We start from the raw sequence: 18,810 nt of genomic DNA on the forward strand, positions 1-18,810 counted from the left end.
GGGGTAAATTATGTACGGATTTATGTAATGTATACCGGGCACTTGGTGTCATTATTCACCGCCCCCTCAATTACCGGCAGAAGCAGGCGGTGCTGTTATGTACCGCCTTTTCTATGACGCCACACAGCACATGTTTAGAGGCTGAGTCAGCGGATATTAGGCATCCAGACCAATGGGGCGCATCGCAAGCGATACAGCCTGGGAGCTCGAAGTCAACCTTGGAGCTCTCGCGCCTGTTTACGGTCCTTGTCTCACACCGTTTCAGAACTCACCGATTATTTTCCTGCCATCATTGTCACTGTCTCCAAGCTATCGTCTCTTCCTCTTCCTCAGCTGATCTGAGTCGCTGATTCCCCCCTCCTTCCGTGCTTTCTATCCATCCCCGCATCTATCATGGCGGGTTGGTTCTCTTCTGCCTCACCGCTCGATGAGCAGGTTGAGCGCGCCACCGCATCTTCTCTTGAAGATATTGCTCTAAATCTCGAGATATCGGATCTCATTCGATCAAAGGGTGTCCAGCCAAAGGAGGCGATGCGATCATTGAAACGACGGCTGGAGAACAAGAACCCGAACATTCAAATAGCGACTTTAAAGGTTGGCTTCTCCTTGTTTCATGATACACTCTATGAAGTCTAATAAGATCCTCTTCTAGCTTACAGATACGTGTGTAAAAAATGGCGGAACCCATTTCCTGGCGGAGATCGCATCAAGAGAGTTCATGGATAATCTGGTCTCGCTCCTCAAGACCGAAGGCGTCCCGTTGAACTCAAATGTGAAGGAAACGATGCTAGAATTGATACAAGATTGGGCTATGGCTGCTCAAGGGCGCATGGATTTGAATTATTTGGGAGAAACATACCGGAAGTTGCAACTCGAAGGCTTCCACTTTCCACCAAAGACTGCAATTAGTGGGAGTATGCTTGAAAGCAGCGCGGTAGGCAGAACCATTCGGTCAAATACCTCTAAGATCAACCCTAACTTTGAATTACTTACAGCCTCCGGAATGGATTGATTCCGACGTTTGTATGCGCTGCCGTACAGCATTCAGTTTCATGAATCGCAAGCATCACTGCAGGAATTGCGGAAACGTCTTTGATGCGCAGTGTTCCAGCAAAACTCTTCCGTTACCTCACCTCGGGATCCTACAACCTGTTCGCGTTGACGACGGTTGCTACGCAAAACTAACCTCCAAGCCATTTGCCCAAGGCGCCTTGGCGGATCGATCGGCTTTCAAGAATACCTCGATCACAAAATCTAGCGTTATGGAACCCCGTACCGCTAGGGCAGAATCGGGATTCGATGACGATTTGCGTCGAGCGTTGCAGATGAGCTTGGAAGAAGCCCAGAATAGGTCTTCAAGCGGCTATGTCCCGCAGCCCAAACCTACTTCAGCGCCTACAAACGCAGGACCCGGGCCTAGTAATGACGAAGAGGAGGATGCGAATCTAAAAGCCGCTATAGAGGCGTCGCTCCGTGATATGGAAGAGCACAAACAAAAGCATGCCGCAGCCTTGAAGAATACTAATGCTGTCGAATTGTCCACTCCTGCCACACCTGCCACTACATCTTTACCAAAGAACCCATATGAACTCAGTCCTGTCGAGGTAGAGAATATTCACCTTTTCTCCACCCTCGTTGACCGATTACAACATCAACCACCGGGAACAATTCTACGCGAGCCTCAAATTCAGGAGCTGTACGAGAGTATTGGCGCGCTTCGACCAAAGTTAGCGCGCAGCTATGGTGAAACTATGAGCAAGCATGGTAAGTAGTGTCCTTGGGTGTCGCTGAAGCATTTGCATAACTAACTGGTTTAGATACACTACTGGATCTTCATGCCAAATTATCAACAGTGGTCCGGTATTATGATCGTATGCTGGAAGAAAGACTGTCCAGTGCATATTCTCAACATAACCTGGGATACGGCCCTGTCCCCGGAGGTGCTCAATACCCGAATATATACCCGTCGATGCCCTCCAACACGGGCGAAGTAAAACCAGGCGCCGAGAATTTCTATTATGGAAACTCGGCCGTCGAACAACCGGGTCCCGCCCGCGCCCCCTACTCCCAACCACAGCTTGAACGAGACACCGCTGTGGTGACTCCTTCATTGAACCCGCAACCTCAACAGTCATCTCCAAGTCCGCACTGGAATCAGACTCACCAACCAGTCGCCCCGCCTCAGCAACCCCCCAACAATGCATATAACACTGCAGTTTACTCTACCCCAGGGGTACCATCACAATTCTACACCTCGCCGGCATACCAAGAGCAAGAGAAGCAGTTCCAGCAGCCTAGACAAGGAGAAGTTGAATCTCCTTACCAGCCGTCTCCAGTAAGGAGACGCGACTCATATTACCAGCCGCCAGGGCTCACACCACACCCTGGGGAACAACCTCCACCCGTTGAACATGGGCTGCCTGCTGGGTACATGCAGCCTGCAGATTCACGACCACCGCAATCGGCACAACCTCAACCAGCAGAGCCGCCAGCCCAATCGTATTATTTCCCACAGCAGCAGCAACAACCTACACAAGGAGGGGCCTACCAAGGATATTACCAGGGAAACATTAGTTATCAAGCACCTTACGGTGGTGACGTCTCTCCTATCAGCGCTCCTCCTCCCGTACAGTATCAGCAACCAGCACCATCTCGACCGGCCGTCGAGGAGAGTTTGATCGAGCTGTAACTGTTGGCTTTATGGCAGTCTATTATTTTAAATTGGTGGTTTCTGTTCGTACTGTCTAGTTGTTTCCATGTTACATTATGATACCAGACGAATTGGCTTTTTCCTGGTTGCGAAATTGGATGTATATTCACTCCCGATAGTAGGCGATAGCAACACATCTGAACCACGAATATTAACTGTAATGTTGTAGTTGGATGACAATTACGGAGTCTAGACCGTCCTAGTAATAAACCTAATGCGGCGTTGAAAAGTTGGATGGAAACGGCTGGAGTACCGGTAACGCGTAAGCGATTCCTCTCTTCTTCCAGAAGACTAACCTTAACTCTGCTTCACTGACTTCGTCCGTGCCACTTTCATCTCCTCTCCTCGCTTCGCCTTGCCTCAGTGGCAGCGGATTTTGCCAGGGGATATATCTCTCAACGACAGCCCTTCTCCGCCTTATCTTTCTGTCATTCCTCGACCCCTGTTCTGCCCTCGCCATATTCCACCAATTGCCTCGCCCCGCGCTTGTCAAGCAACAAGCTCGACGCCATCGCTCATCAATAATTGCTTTTCTTTCTGTTCTTTCCTGGTCGATCCTGCCCGGCTGTGTTGCTGATTATTGTTGCTGCGGCGAAAGCAATAATTGCAGGAGGAAACCTCCAATCATTGATACTGATTTGCTGCTCGCAGCTGCTTGTCGCTCGATTCGGATCTTTTGCTTCTGCCGCCATGCCGACGACTTCGAACAACTCGTCCCCCGTTAAGCGCCCGGGGTTGGGCCGCCGTGCTGTCTCATCCCACGCCGTCGTCACGCGCTCCTCTTCTTCTTCAACACAAGGGGAACTCTCGAACTCGCACACGTCTCACCACCCTCATCTTAAAGCACCCGGCCACAATCGACCCCATCGGGCGCATCTTGTCGGCGGCGGCCATCGCAGTCACGGTCGGAATCCGTCGTTCGGAAAGAACCTAGGCAAACTACAAAGACACAATACCAGCCAGGAGTTACGGTTGCATCATCATCATCAGCGCAAGAAATCTGCTCCGGTGACGCCAGTTGCGAGCCCGCCCCGTCAACACATCCGCTGGGATGGAGCGGTGGACGACGCCTCTAACCGTACTAGTGGCTCCATGAAGAAGAACAATTCAAGCCCTGCCTTGCGACGGAGCAACTCGAGTGTTTTACCTAAGAAAGCACTAGTAACTGACCGCCCACATACCAGCTCTGGGAAGAAGAAGACAGTCGGATTTGAACTGGGCGACTCCACAGACGAAGGCGACTGGGAAGACACAACCCAGTCCCCTGAGAGCACCAGGCGAAGTTCTGTTGTGCAAGTAACCAACGACGAGAATCCGGCGGTGCTAGTCGATCCCCTTACGTTCGTGAAGCGGCCTTACCCGCAATTCCCTCGAGCGACCAGTCTTCCCGAAGCTACAAGCAGGAGTTTCCGCGAGGGCGACCAGTCGTCAGGCGAGGACGACGACGACGACGACGACGACGACAAGGACGACGAAGACGAAGACGACGAAGGCTACAAAGAGGAGCACGCTCACCCGACAGAGGAGCAACCCTCATATACAGAGGAGGCCCGTCCAGAGGAGCTTACACGGCCGACCGACCACGATATCGCCTCACGTCTTCTCAGCCCATCCCATTCAGTTAAAGCGCCGCCCGCAATGTCTTCGATTTCTGCCACAGCGACACCCGCACCGGTAGATACTATATCAAGAAATGCATCCTTGACGAACTTGGCCTCCGGCCCGGATGGTGTGCGGCGACCGCTATCGGCCAACATTGCACACTCGGGCACACCGACAACACCAGCACCTGGGGGATCTTCCTCTATAGAAGGGGGTGTCTCTAGATTTATTAACAGCCGGATTGCAACGTCTCGTACCGACTCGGATCCGAATACTCCATCTTCATTTCTCCCACACTACCACCCGCAAACCCCGCCGTCTCCCCGAAGCGCAAGCTCTAAAAAGCCGCGCGGTTCACCATCCTCCCGCCAGCCCGGAACAGAGCCTCATTCCCGTACTCAGCAAAAGCTCTGGTTGCAGCGCACTGCAGCATTGAACACTTCACCTCCCGATTCGCATGGCGCATCCACGAGCAGCGTCTCGCCTTCAGGGATAGATCCGACATACATCGGTGGCACAGCCCGGTCCGGACCAGGACCCTATGATGCCGGGCGGGCCCTTGTCAACGGATCATCCAGGAACGGAGGACCGGTGCATCAGAACGAAGCAAAGCATATCCGTAAGACATACGAGAAGGCTGCTTTGGAACTTACAGTTGTGCGGAGATTCCAGTCTCCCACTGGCGACAGCTTCTCTCGTCTAAATGCGATTCTCAAGGACGGGAAACCTGATATCTATAGCCAAGAATCCCGAAGTAGCCTTGGTAAGCCCATCAAGTCGGCGCCCGCTCTAGTCCTGTTACAGAAGGGTGCAAAGAAAGCAGGTCAGAACGGTGGCAGCAACGCGGGGAGCCCCGATTCGAGACAATTACTAGGAAGAAAGCAAGCCGGTTCTCATAGCTCGGTTTCCCAGGCGGACATCCAAGACCCAGAGGATCCGCCGCACCCATCCCACCGCCTCCTTTCGACCTCCGATGAAGCCGCACATGCTTCTCATGGGCCTGAGGAAGAGCACGCGGAGGAATCATACCTGCCAAATGAATCCGATATGATGATCCGTCGCATGTGGGAGAGCCGCGAGGTTGCGACATCTGGTTGATTGTGCATTTTGCTTTTAAGGTCGTTTTTCTCTTTTTTTTCACCAGCAAATGGCGGCGTCAAGGCATGGACCGGTTCAGCAATCAGCATACGCTTTAGAGCCGACAGTTTGTCTCCTCTGTGTGTTTTCTAATTTCAATATGATATCCCAGATAGTAATTTATGCCATCATTTCCAAAATATATTTATATAATCCGTGTATACTCAATAGCGAGATGTTGTAGTGTACCTATAGTGTACCTAAATTTCGGGCTGTTAATCCCGAAGGCACTACCCGACAGCAGCGGACCCCCGAGGTTAGCTGCGGTAATCGATTGTCAGGTCACTCAGGTGGCGGAGCGCCCGATGGGCGTCGGAATTAACGCGGGAATTCTTACTCAAATGTCAAGCTGTGGAAACCTGGAATCTGAATCTGGCCGCCGCGATTACTAATTCGTGCGCTCGATTAACAAGAGGGGCAGACCAGGTTGTCGAGTGCGGGGGCATTCCGGTGAGACGGGCCTCGTTGGAGTCCGCCTGCCAGGCCAGTACGGGAAAAGAAATGCGGTATTTGTTGCCTAATGGGGGAAGAATACCCTGAGGGGCACTCCGAGATACAGAGGCGTTGACAGCTTGGCTTAAGGATACAGAGTGAGGATGGAATAATGCTGGTTATCAAACTACGTTGCTCTGTGTTCCTGTACCTGAGACAACTTGTCTACTGAGCCGGCATTGTGACTGGTGTGACTGTGTCGAATTAGTGTGACTAAGGCGAAAATAAGAGGACTCCTATTCGCCCAGCTGATATCAGGCCACTTCAACGGTTTCCTCACGGAGGCAGGGGAGCGAAGAGCAGCTGGTGAAGGGAGCAGTGTATAGCAGCAGGCTGAACAGTAGCAGCAGTGTAGTCGACCAGAGTATACCGAGCTGGCTCCCTGACAGATGGGCCGGATGTAATTCGCGGCATCAGAAGAAGAGAGGAACCTTCGAAAAGGCGGAGAAGCGGTCGAATCACGTTCGGCCCTCAGGGACCAGAATCGAGCGGATCTTCGACTTTCTCTGCCTCCCTTCCCTAAGTTCCCTCCCTCTCTCTCCACTCTCTCTCTCTCTCTCTCTCTTTCTGACTGTATCTCTTGTTGCTCCTTGCTCCTTGCTTCACCTGCCGCTGTTCTTCTATTCTCGATCTGTCCCATCGTTGTTGACTTTTTCTGTAAGTCCAGCTCTGATTCCGCGCTCACTGCCTCCGATCGCTCCCCGAAAAGTTGCCCAGCGCTCAAACAATCCGTTCGCTACTAAGTCGGACCACATGTTTCTTTTTCTCAATATTCGCAATCCAGTGTAACTAATTGCCGCTCCCCAATTCAAGGTCTCTAAACTACCGTCACAATGTCCGCCGACAAGGAACTCACCTTCAAGGAGATCGCCGATCACAACACCAAGAAGGACCTGTACATGGTTGTCCACGATAAGGTCTACGACTGCAGTTCTTTCGTCGATGAGCACCCGTATGTCCCACCCGACCGCACAATCAGCGCTGCGATGACGGCTTTGGACATTTAACTAATAATATAACATAGTGGTGGTGAGGAAGTCCTCCTCGATGTAGGTGGCCAGGACGCAACAGAGGCCTTTGAGGACGTCGGACACAGTGACGAGGCTCGCGAGATCCTGGAGGGTCTCCACGTCGGTAACCTCAAACGCGTGGTACGTCCTCTCTTCACCGCATGCAATATCTAACCCCTTGCGAAAGTACTGGGCTGACTATACTTGCTTTTTTTTAGCCCGGCGACCCTGCCCCCAAGGCTCACGCCCAGGCATCCGGTGACTCTTCCTCCGGCGGCGGCAGCGCCGGCCTCGGTGTCGGTCTTTATGCCATCATTCTGATCGGTGGTGCCGCTGCCTACTTCGCTTACCAGTACGTCCAAGCGTCTGCTGGTGCTGAGACGCAGTAGGCTGGTGAGATAGAGGAGATGAGTCGGACCGGCGGGAGATTACAGAAATAAAAATTAAAAAAAAAGATATTAAAACCATGCAACAAAGAAATGCTACGAAGACCTTTTTGAGACCAGCTCTTGTTTTATTCGGTTGCCTTTTTTTTCTTCATCTATATTTAATGTTACCGCTTTTCTTGATTGGTTATTATTTGACAGTTGGCTCCAGCATCAGGCGTGTGTGTTAGATGATACCTTTTTACCTGTCCCATCATCAACCCGAGAGTTGCAAGATCTTTTTACCTTTTTTTTTCTTTCTTTCTGCCTAGATCGTTTGTCTTTTGTCCTTATTCATAAAGACACACCTGCTAAGACTGAAGGGAAGAGAGATGAAATCGCAAAAAGCCGAGAGGGTTTTTATCTTTAACATGTGACTCTAACTTGTACCCCAATCTACATATTTCCTTCCCAACATTCTAAATTTCCTCTTCCTCACCTCAAGTATGAACAATTGAACGTACAACCCGCTCAAACATCTCACCCCCTTCCGCCTCCATACTCCCCGCGTTTCGCTGTCGCAGGACAACCCCTCCTACTCCAGGAATGGGGGCGGTGGGAGTACAGTACTCCAAATCGCAGGTAAGAGGAATAGTACTATTTGGAGTAGGCTGGAGCTCCCACAAGTCGAGAAGCTTCTCTGCATCATCCATTGCTACCTAGTAAATTGGAGGGGAGTCGCCGGGATATCCCGAGAGAAAGCCGAATCGCAATTCGCATTGTCCCACTGGGGAGATGCTTGCGAGACACCTCCGCACTGTCGTGGGTTCAGAATTCAGGAATGCATGTGGGGTGGTGTGCGGAGAGGTTTGTCTTGGTCACGGTCCATGTGAGGTGGCCCTGGCCGGGGTGGCCCGAGGCAATCGATGATCATAATCATCATAATAACTAATAATAATAACGAATCGTGAGGCACGACTCGGACTCGCAAGACTTACCAAGTATAAGAACTACATGAAGACTTGCAGCTTGAATGCTCTGAGAGAGTTGTAAAATGAGGAGAGGTTTTTCATTATCTAACTGTCCAATAATATATGTAGAATATTCAAGATGAGGCAAAATCGCCAGTATGCCAGTAAATACCTACCCTAAAAAGGTAGTAGAAGTGAAACACATTCTTTTGGAGCAATACAAATATAGAAAGGAAATCAATATATCTTCATATATGTTCAAGGTTTTTTTGGTTTTGTTTTTTCAACCTGAAGACCGAAGGTGAGATCACCTTAGGCTGCCGTTCAGCCCAGCACGGACAGCCTCAAGGATCAAATCTCTGGCCTTGTCCAGGTTTTCTTTGCCGCCCTTGATCTCTATCGCCTCACCCTTGGCCTGGTCTTTCGGAACATTGATGCGGCAACCCGTTTGTTTGCGGATGGAGTTGATCTGGCTGCCACCTTGGCCAACGACGAAGCGGTATGTTTTCGGATCAGGAAGGATGAGGTAGCCCGTCGCTGACTGCTGAGATGCAGCGGCGATGGCTTTCTCCAATGCCGCCTTGGCTTTGGCGACATTATCGCCAGGCCCAGCCAGAACCCATGGAATCGTCGCAGGTTCGCTTGGGTCACTGGCAATGGGGCTATTATCAACCACCTTCCATGAGTGAGCTTCGAGGGCGTCGCTCGGTTCGTCGGTAATCAACGGGAGTGATGAAGCCCCATTGACTGTGTCGCGGGAATCTTCTGGTGTAGGCTTGGATGGTACTTGCTGGCCAGCATGATCCACGGTCACCTGATAGTCGTTGCGAAGGCGACGGAAGAAGGACCCATTATCGGAAACGAGATGGTGTAGATGCCTTGGGACATCGACGTTCACACCCTGTTGATCCTTGAGCATGGCCAAAATGTGCTCCTTCGCTTCCTCAACGGCAGTACTGGGACCCTTGAGCTTGATGTCGGAGCGTCCAGAGCCTTGTCTGGGAATATCAAGAGTGATATTGAACTTCGACTCAATGCCTCGGCGCGTATCTCCCCCTCGGCCAATGAGAAGACGATGCTGTACTGGGGGAATCTCGAGGTTGACGGCAACCTGGTCGTCACGCTCTTGGACAAACTGTTCGATGGCAGCAATAATCTTGTCTACAATATCGCCATTTCCTTCCAATCTAATTGTAGTGTCGTTGCTTTCAGCACGGGGGAATCTGACAAGTCGCGACGCACTTGAGTCGGTAGGGCCACCGGCATCTGCAACAAGCTTGCGGATGTTCGCGCCTATATTTTGTCAGCAGGGTGCAACCGAAACATGCGTAGACCTAAAACTTACCGCCACCGCCAATCAGAGACTTGTGGTGCTTCTTATCGACGTCAATAGACTTTGTTACCGTGGCATCGAACTCGCTTGAGCGCTGCTGCAGGATCTTCTTTGCTTCATCAACCTGCTTCTTCGTACCCTTGATCTTAATCTCCACGCGGCCAGACGCGTCGGGCGCATCGTTAACTCCCGGCACATCGATTTGAGCCCCGGTATCAGCCCGAAGCTTGTCCATTTCACGGCCGCGCTGGCCGATCAATGAAGGAATCTGGCTCTGGGCGACAGACACGGTAGTCGAATGCGAATGGTCAACGACCCATTGCAGCAAGCTGAGAATCTCATCACGTGCAGAGTCCGCTCCCTTGCTAGGTCCCTTGACAATGACCTCATCAGAGCCCTGTTGGACCCGTTGGGGTCGAATGCTACCCGCGTCGCTAGCAGTATCTGCGATGGACTGATCGTCGTTGGCAACCAATACCCTGGGGAACTGGACACGGACGGAATACCGGTCTTGGAGTCGATTGACCTGACTTCCCTTTTGCCCAATGAGCTCACGGTGATACTGGGCAGGAACCTTCAGGACATGAGTTGTCTCATCCTCCAGTTTCTTCCCCATATTGATAATTCTAGTCTTGGCAGCATCGGCCTTGGCCTTGGGTCCCTTGACCTCCACCTTGCCATTCTCCACCTTGATATCAACGTCAAATTCGTCACGGAGCTTGTTGATGTTCTCGCCTCTCTTCCCAATTAGAAAGTTGGCAAACTTTTGAGGGAAGTCGAAGGATGTTGTGTATCCTCTCTCGAGGTCATCTCTCTCCTGCTCCACGACAAATTCTCCGAGTTTAGTTGCAAGTTCCTCCACCATACGAGAGGGACCGCGCAGCGATACCTCGCTCTGAGGTGTAGCTCCACCATTACGGCTCGGTCCACCTCCAACAAGTGCACGAACAGGGATATGATCTTCACCCTTCGCCTGCTGCTCGCGGGAGATGAACTTGCGCGCCTTCTCCTGGTACTTGCTCGGAATGGATACGTTCTTTGCCACGATATCATCTTGGCTACCCAAGGAGTTCAGGAGGTACTCTTGTGCTTCCTGGAGTGTCTTCTCGAAAGCGGCAAGTTCGGCAGTAGATGGCCGCTGGCGCGGAATCTCCAGTTGGGCCGAGCTCGCCGAAGGGCCTTCATAGATAAGAACAACATCAGGGCTGTCCACCTCCTCAGGGACGAGAACATGGACCCCGTAGTCGGAGCGCAGTTGGGAGATCGTACGGGAGCGCAGATAGGGGTGGAAATACGGGTCGACAGTAACATGGCGGAGTCTGGCAGGAGGATGGGCCTGAACGAGGTTCAGGATATCGGAACGAGCGCGGATCGTATTCTTGCCATCTCTCGAGTATACCTCCCAGGTAACAGGCCCATCCAAAGCGGGCGACAAGGCGATACGAGAATCATATATGCTTTCAAGTTCCTTGATAATTTGTCGCTGGGTGAGGTAACGAGTGAGCGCACGCGCATGGACATGCGGGCCGATAGGGGCGCTTGGGTGTTGGCGAGAAAGGTCAATGCTAGCCATTTGCATACTTGTTGCAAGGTCCATTGCCCGGTTAATACCATCTTCAATACGCCGCAGAGGGCCCGTCACAGTCAGAAACTCGGTTTCATCAGACGAAGGAGGTAGCACAATAGCACATCCAGTTTCAGCGAGGAAGTCATGCAACGCATTACCATCATCGCCCAAAATGAATTGGTGCTGACCCCGGTTAATTGCGAGTTGTCGGAGTGTCAATTGGCGTTGCAGATCAGCAGCTAGCTTTTCAATCTCGGCGCGCGCCTCTTGCGTTGCCGCGCGCTCTCCGGATACAAGAATATGCCTGTCAGAAACCGGCACGAACTGAACGAGGCCTGGCTCAGCTTCCTGAGGTGGAGGTTGACTTTGCCACATATCATATCGGGGAACGTGAATCTGAGCCTTGGTACGCTCTTCGATCTCTCTCAAATTCGCATTGTGAGCACCAGCAATGAAGGGAAAGAACTCCGGTGGGATTGTCCTAAGGCGGAGATTCATGTTTGACGCTCGATCCTTCACGATAGACTCAATTTCTCGGCGAGCCATCTCTGCAGCGACGGCGTCACCTTCGATCAACACGTCAATGGTGTCGTTGTCCTCATCTCCATCGCCAGAGGGATCCTCTGCACGAGGGACCTGCACGCGTGCACCAGTCCGCTGCTGGATTTCCAGAACAACAGCTCCCTGGCGACCGATGATGTGAGGGCGAGCCGAAGTAGGGATTGGGACCCGGACCGATTGCTAGACCCAGCTTAGTTAGGAATGATCGGGGCATTTGTCCTAAAAGGAGACGTACCTTCGAACCAACTTGCTGCGCCACCTGCTTGAGCGCTTGGCGCACTGCATCCACTGAGCCCCTACCCTCGAAAACGATAGAACCTCCAGGGCCTCCACGCATATCAACATTGGCCTTTGACCGTTTAGAGATATCGCGCAGGATATCCCGAAGCGGCTTCTTCAGTTGGCCCCGCTGGAGCATTTGAGAAGGAGCAAGTCGAAGCTGTTCCATATGCTTTCCAGGTAGAGTCATAATTCGAGGAAGACCTGCTGATTGAAAATCAGTACCGCCGCAATTGTGACAGATGGGTGAAGCTTAGGGTAACCTTACCGGGTGGCGCTCCGCTAGGCGCTCCATTCGCAAGCGCGGCAGCAGTGGAGGGACCCTTCGCGCCCCAGGCCGATGTAGCAGGGGCCTTTGGTTTGGGACCGCTCCCAAGAGCAGGGAATAGTTCCTCTGATTGCACATCCAACGCAGGGGCCTTTCCAGATGCACTCTTCGGGTTCATTGGCGCACGGGCTGCGGGTGGTGTAGGTGCGTGCGACGGTGCGCTGGGGGTGGGTTCGGTAACAATCGGAGCGGCGGAGGGGGGAGGGTGCGCAATATCTTCTGCGTCAACGACATCCTCCACGGTGGCTTTGTGCGCCTCGTCGAGAGCATGTTGTTCTTCTAGCATGGCGGCCCGAGACTTCGGACCACCATTGACAGTTGCTTCGGAAGACATAGCGGTAGAATGGCCTTGGGTTGTCCGGGAAAGTTCGATACTTTTGTATTTAGGTGGGCGGAGAACGTCGACGTTACTTGACACACTGTTCACTCGCGGAAGAAGATGGTTAGAGAGGGGTTCTCATTGGTGATTGGGTAGAGGAAGTACCGGAGACGTAAACGTGTAGTCGGAACGGCCGCTTTATAAACAAAAAATAAAAATAAAAGATAAGGAGTCCACCGAATTGAGAAAGTCCAGGGACGTCCAATGCGTCAATGCAAAATATCCCGCAGCAGGATATGACGGAGAAGATGGAAAGATGGACTGCTAATTGCACCGGCTGAAAAACAGGCACTGCTGCATAAAAGGGCAGGCAGGCAGGGAAATAAAAGGAGATGGGAGGGCGAGGCGGATGGTAGCAGGGGGAGGGGGAGAGAAGGCGGGAGAGAGAGAGAAAGGTGAAGGGGGAGGAGAGGTGAGGGTGAGAAGAGGGTGTCAATGGGGAATTGACAGCTGGAGGGCGATGGTGATGGAGAAGAGGAGCAGGTGCCAGGCGAAGACAGGACAGAAAGCCTGAATGGATGGAGTGGCCGGGGGAGGAATCGTCTCGCGGCCATTGGAGGGCGCCGCAGCCGAGACGCACGGTGTGAATGGAGCCTCAAGGGCGGCTTCTCTCTCTTCTCGCATCCTCAACCAACTGGGCAAAACTCACCAGCAGAGCCCGAGTGGTTTGAGCGTTTCTATTCAAAAATCCAATGCGGTTGTTAATTGAGTCGACCATGAATGCTGGTCTGTCCTGTCCGATCGCTCTCTTCGCGAGGGAACTTCGAGGTGTGGATCTGCCACCGCGACAACGGCGACAACGGCGACAACGGTTTTGAGACAATTGATTTCTTTCGATTCAGCACCGAATGGCATTCAAGTGATTGTGTCTGGGAACCGTACCTAATCTGTTGCCAACTTGTCGATCAAAAATCGGAGGGACTCTGGGCCTGGGCAACTGAAGCATTGGACTCTATTAAACCATCGGAGTGGGCTTGGATCCGGGGCTTTTGTGCCGATCGATCACCATGGGGGAAAGTCTAAGTAGATTTGCCAAACTATACGTAGTCTTAAGATTAACCTAGAGGCTCTTATCCCTCGAGGCTTCCATGGTCTTGTTTACTTTTGAATTCTCAATCGGGTCGGCCATTTGTTTTCTGGCCCCGCTCGACTTCGAGCCTTCAAGGTCGTTACTTTGTCTCACTCATGATGTTGGATATCGGGCTGCAATTCAGTATTACGAGGCGTCTGGCTGGGTGGGTATAGACAGTATAGCCTATTTCTTAGGCTCTCTTCTCGGGTGGTGTTTCTATAGACACTCCCGGCCGGTATTGGCTGGCACTGGTCGCTGTTAATCTCGCTGCCGAGTCCGTATACTGTACAACTCCTTAAGATAACGCATTGTTCCGCACCTGCTCCTGTTCGCCTTCCAATGCTAGGTGTTTGGTGTCCTAGATAATCAGCAACGGTTGTATCTCCTTGTTCTAGCTGAAATTTGGCCATTTTTGACCATAAGACCCCCCTCGAAGTTCATCAAGTTGTCTTAATGGGATGGCCTTTTCGCTACACTTAATTGCCATTCCTTCCTACCCGGTGGTGATTCTGGATGAAAGGCTTCTGGGCTGTGGTAGATTATCATACATTCTCCATGTCTACCTAAGTTTGGCCTCAACATCAACGGTGAAATTAGCAACCACCTTATAAACCCAGAATGTGAAAGAAAAAAAAAAAAAATAGGCTCGGTTGCTTGGAGAAATATCCCACCATAACAGAAAAGAAGGTGTTCGATACATGGATCTCTGCATAATCCAATACCTGCTAGTAGGTACCGCCAGTGACCTAGATACTCCTTCCAGCGTGGCTTTTGAGTGCGCTCCATATCTAACATCTGCACTCAGACACTGTTTATATTTTATTGTGCCCTGCCCATTCCTTCAGGACTTGTTCTGCTTACTCCTCTTGGCTTCTTTGAAGGCTTCAATTTCGACCGACTGATGTTATATACATAAGTGGATGCAGCAGTAAGGGCGATGTCGACTGTGCTTCCAGTGTGTTCAGTCGTTCCACAGCGCCCTAGCAGTCGATATGCCGTCAAGAGCTCATGGTGTGTTCCAATTGACTTGCCTCTTGCTTTCAGCCCATTCTGGCTTTGGGCCTATTCATTGAGAGGTTCAAGCAGATACTCGAATTCCGTTATCTGGCTTATATCACGTAAACCAACTGAACCGTTGAGGTGCTCGTTTTTGATGGCTTGGGCCACGGTACGTAGATCTTGGTTTGCCTTAATTATGTCAGAGCTAGATGACTATCCCTAGTAGCATGGTTAGCGGTCGTGAATGATACTACCAGTATTAGAAGGCTGATTACCTACTTCGTCATCAGAAATCGGTATGCATTCGTCATCAGACCTATCTCTGGCACATCCGTCAATCCCTCGTACAGTTCCGAGATCATGGACTTCCTTTTGCGCTTCTCTACTTCCTCGAAATTTCCGGGTCTACGGTCTTCAGCTCAGCTAGCGCGTCTTCTCGCAACTCCTTTTTAATGATGGCTTGTTCGGCACTAATCCTGCCATATTCCCCAGGGTGGTAGTGTAGCTCGTAAAATGCCTCCTTTATCAAACCCCCCAACCCCCAGTTTGGCCCGCGACAGTGAAGTGAAGATCTTGCCTCTTCCCAAACAAGGCTTGCTACTTTCGTCCTCGTTCAGTGACTATTGCGGCGGTAAAAAGTTCTGTGGGTGGACGGCGAATATTATGAACCGAACAAGTCGTTTACCACTGTCTTCATCTCGTGGCTCCAGGGAAAGTGTGACGTCCTTGGAGTCCCCCCACAGGCGTAGCGGAACCGGCTGTAGGCAGGCCTGCGTTCTCTTTTTGTACGTGAGCTCCCCGGCAAGCTCCAATAACAGCTTTCATGTTGCCCGGTAGATGGAGGGCTCAACAGGCAGTCGGCGCCTCGGCGGATGTATCTGAATGGGTTGCTATTCAGAAAAGCAGAAATTATGGCATAACACTGTGTGCGGTTTCCCGGGCATTTACTGTTTGTCTGCTTATTTCTCGGCTCCGGTTTCGAGTGGGAATTCGGCTAGGCCTTAACATTCACAATGGGTACAGTTCCTAGGCCTCCTTATCCAGTGCCCGGGCCTTAGAGGTACCAACTCGATCATTGTTTCCGAAATGCGATGATGCACGGGGGCACTACTATGTGGGAATTCGAGATTCTTGGTTTTGGGTTGTATTTTCAAGCAGACCATATCACCTTTCAGCCAACAAAAGTGAAATATATATATATAGGCACGGATTTACAACTTATAATTCACATTTCGATGGAATGAGTTTTTGGTTACGGGAGCGGATACGACGATCTGAACTAGCCTAGACAAATTAAGATTATTAACTCCAAAAGATACAACACCGATAACGTATCTGTGATATTCCGGTGGGTGTTGAAATAATCATACACTACTTTGATTACTTTGACGGGCAGGATTAATGAGACCGGCTCTTCTAATGTAATGTTCCTCGGCTTTCCAACAACCTGCCCGGTTAGCTCAATCGGTAGAGCGTGAGACTGTGAGTTACCGCCTCCTCAATTGGGATTTCCATTCATCAACTAACATCATTACCAGTTTACGTTCTAAAGCATACGATTATCTCAAGGCTGCGAGTTCGAGCCTCGCATCGGGCGTTTCTTTTTTGCTCCTTTAATTTTTTTGATTCCTACCACAATCTTCCGGACCCACCCAGCTGCGTGCAGGACGAGGATACCATATGTAGCCTGTAGTTAACTCCAAACATGGCGGACCTAAAAAGGGGAAAAGGAACTATCCCATGATTGTCCCGTCGGCCCCAAATTTCCATTACAATGGAACGCTACTGACATAAAAGTATATGATGAGCCCATCCACGGTTCGAGTCACTAGATGGGCTCCTCCAAAGTCAGGGGCCATCTTTTCCCCTTGTTTTCCATCTCTCTACTACCCATGTCCAGCCAGAACCCCGTTAGAATCTCTGTAATCGTGTCGGCTGTTGCTGCCAGACAACCTATGGTGTACACTCTGAGTCGGGTCATCTACCAAGTGCGTTTGAGCACCAGAAAGCAGCAGCCTCAAAAAATGCGTGTTGAATGGAGTTCGAAATAAGCGGCGCTATTAGCAATTTAAATAAAAAGAAGCAACCGGAAATTGATCAAAAGACAACGCAAGGAAATGGAAAAATCTGCAGAACGATGGAAGCTGAGACCTGATACTATCAGCTGGAGTTTCCGTGTCCGCCAGTACAGTTCCCTGGGGTAGCGAAGGCTTAGTAGATATCATCACCTCATGATTTACGAAGAAATTCACAAGGCGTGTCTTCGAACAATACGGTGGGGAAGATGTGTCAAATCTGACATCTCAACTTCCGAAGAAGGCTTTGGACAGTGCTGCAGTGGTACAGAAAGATTATAAATTAAAGAGAAAATTCACCCAACTCGGTTCAAGGTTACCTGGGCCCTGAAATGGCGGAACTGCAGGCCGTCGGGTGGCTCTGTTAGGGGAGGCCAAATCTCCCCACTGGGTCCGACTGGTGGCAGCCGCTTCAACTGCGAAAACAAGAGCCGTTCCTGCAGAATCACACAGGATGCTGGTCATCATTAATATAAGCACTATTGCCCATTGGAACACGTCATTTCTTGCTCCGTCACATCAAGTTTGAAGCAACCGGAACAATGGACAATGCAACGGAGACAAATAATGAAGACTCGCGGGACTTTTGCTCGGTACACCCCAGCATGAGGGGGCAGCAACTGGATCCGAGTTGGGTTTTCACTCTGTGCTATCAACGCACAGTTCACAGCAGCTGGGACTGCGTCCTGGAGGATGGAAGAACGGAAGCTTCTTCGGCGCCTGTGGACGTTGGGCATGGGGTGCCCCACCTTCCTAAACTAGGGCTAGTATGGCCAAAGAACGGGCTGAGGTTGGAGATGAAACTTCATGCCAATGTTTTGTCAGGGATTTTCAGATATTAAGGGCAAATTTTTCTTTTTTTTTTCTCTCTCTCGCTGGAATCCCAAAGGCCCTAGGAGATTTTGTGAGCAGAGAAACCCGAAACTGCGTATCAGCCAATGCAAAGGACAATATTTGGTTCTCGATGTGTCCAGAATCCATCTCCTGGCTCGACAAGGATGGGAGAGTGAGACGCGACCAATGACGTATTACAAGCAAAAGTACGGCATTATTTGACAGATTTCGAGGCAGACTGCCCAGTGCTTATTGCTTGTGGTTGTTAATTCCAGAAAGTGATTTGTTTTATAATACAGCGCAGTAATAATAAAAACAAAGCAGCACAAGGCGCATCCATGGAACCAAGGGAAGCATAGAACAATCAAAAGGCTCAGTGTTTCTGACAAGTGGCTCGCCCCATCCTCATCCTCCATTATTTGCTCCCGCCCGCTGTCCGCTGCTCGCTTGTCCGCTGTTCGGTCCAGCCTCCTGTAGACTAAATCATCAGGTCTCCCCTTTCGACCTTCTTCCACACCCTCCATCCCCATTCCTTGTCCCCTCTCTTCCGCGTTGTGTTGCTTTTCCTGCTCCGCAGATCCGTGTGGTGAAGCTGTCGGCTGTCTGCAGGCTCCTGCATGCTGGTAATTCGATTTCTTTTCAATTTCTTGTGCTCGACCTTGAGCCTGTGACGAGTCCGATCGAATTCCTCATCCCCTCAGTTGCTGAGGAGGCTTTTTACTGAGTTCTCCACGTGCTAACCGCCGGCTTTTGTTCGTGACGGTCGCCCGCGGCAGCTCCTTTTTCTATCATCCATCCATATCTACTGTACTAATTGCCCTCCCTTGCGTCGCAAATTCGGCTCTTCCTGCATCCCCTCCTCATCCCTCCCAGTTGTCCAGTGTCCACCGACCATCCACCTGTCGGAGCTGTCCACCTTGCCGTCCAGTATCACCCCAGATCGCCCACCTCACCCACCACATCTCGTCCAAACGGCTTGAAGGGACCGCCAGAGCGCACCGCCTCACTCGGTGGCTTTCCCTTTCCCTCCAATCAAGCTGCTGAGTCCAGTCTCGTCCCCCATCGGTCGACCTGTCCTTCCCCTCCAAAACCCCTA

The 18,810-nt window shown here is 51.2% G+C and overlaps 4 protein-coding genes and 1 non-coding gene across 5 annotated transcripts; 4 read left to right on the plus strand and 1 right to left on the minus strand.

Annotated features, from left to right (window-relative positions):
- Positions 1-393: 393 nt before the first annotated feature.
- vps27 (ESCRT-0 subunit protein VPS27) lies at positions 394-2,689 on the plus strand (the record flags this gene model as incomplete). Its single annotated transcript, XM_041699694.1, has 4 exons — positions 394-594; positions 653-934; positions 996-1,764; positions 1,818-2,689. The coding sequence occupies 4 exons, from the start codon at positions 394-396 to the stop codon at positions 2,687-2,689; spliced, it is 2,124 nt and encodes a 707-aa protein (XP_041552754.1).
- A 711-nt stretch (positions 2,690-3,400) lies between these two features.
- On the plus strand, positions 3,401-5,410 carry APUU_20993S (uncharacterized protein; the record flags this gene model as incomplete). Its single annotated transcript, XM_041699695.1, has 1 exon — positions 3,401-5,410. One exon carries the CDS (start codon positions 3,401-3,403, stop codon positions 5,408-5,410), a length of 2,010 nt encoding a protein of 669 aa, XP_041552755.1.
- Positions 5,411-6,774: 1,364 nt separating this feature from the next.
- Positions 6,775-7,340, plus strand: APUU_20994S (cytochrome b5-like heme/steroid binding domain-containing protein; the record flags this gene model as incomplete). The annotated part of the gene is made up of 3 exons (XM_041699697.1): positions 6,775-6,893; positions 6,966-7,092; positions 7,170-7,340. The coding sequence occupies 3 exons, from the start codon at positions 6,775-6,777 to the stop codon at positions 7,338-7,340; spliced, it is 417 nt and encodes a 138-aa protein (XP_041552756.1).
- Positions 7,341-8,594: 1,254 nt separating this feature from the next.
- APUU_20995A (putative RNA binding effector protein Scp160) lies at positions 8,595-12,689 on the minus strand (the record flags this gene model as incomplete). The annotated part of the gene is made up of 4 exons (XM_041699698.1): positions 8,595-9,580; positions 9,633-11,928; positions 11,984-12,231; positions 12,296-12,689. The coding sequence occupies 4 exons, from the start codon at positions 12,687-12,689 to the stop codon at positions 8,595-8,597; spliced, it is 3,924 nt and encodes a 1,307-aa protein (XP_041552757.1).
- Positions 12,690-16,254: 3,565 nt separating this feature from the next.
- On the plus strand, positions 16,255-16,402 carry APUU_t20008S. Its single transcript has one exon. It is a non-coding gene; the product is annotated as a tRNA-His (tRNA).
- Positions 16,403-18,810: the final 2,408 nt, after the last annotated feature.

Source organism: Aspergillus puulaauensis, chromosome 2, assembly GCF_016861865.1.
Source record: "Aspergillus puulaauensis MK2 DNA, chromosome 2, nearly complete sequence".
Lineage (NCBI taxonomy): Eukaryota > Fungi > Ascomycota > Eurotiomycetes > Eurotiales > Aspergillaceae > Aspergillus > Aspergillus puulaauensis.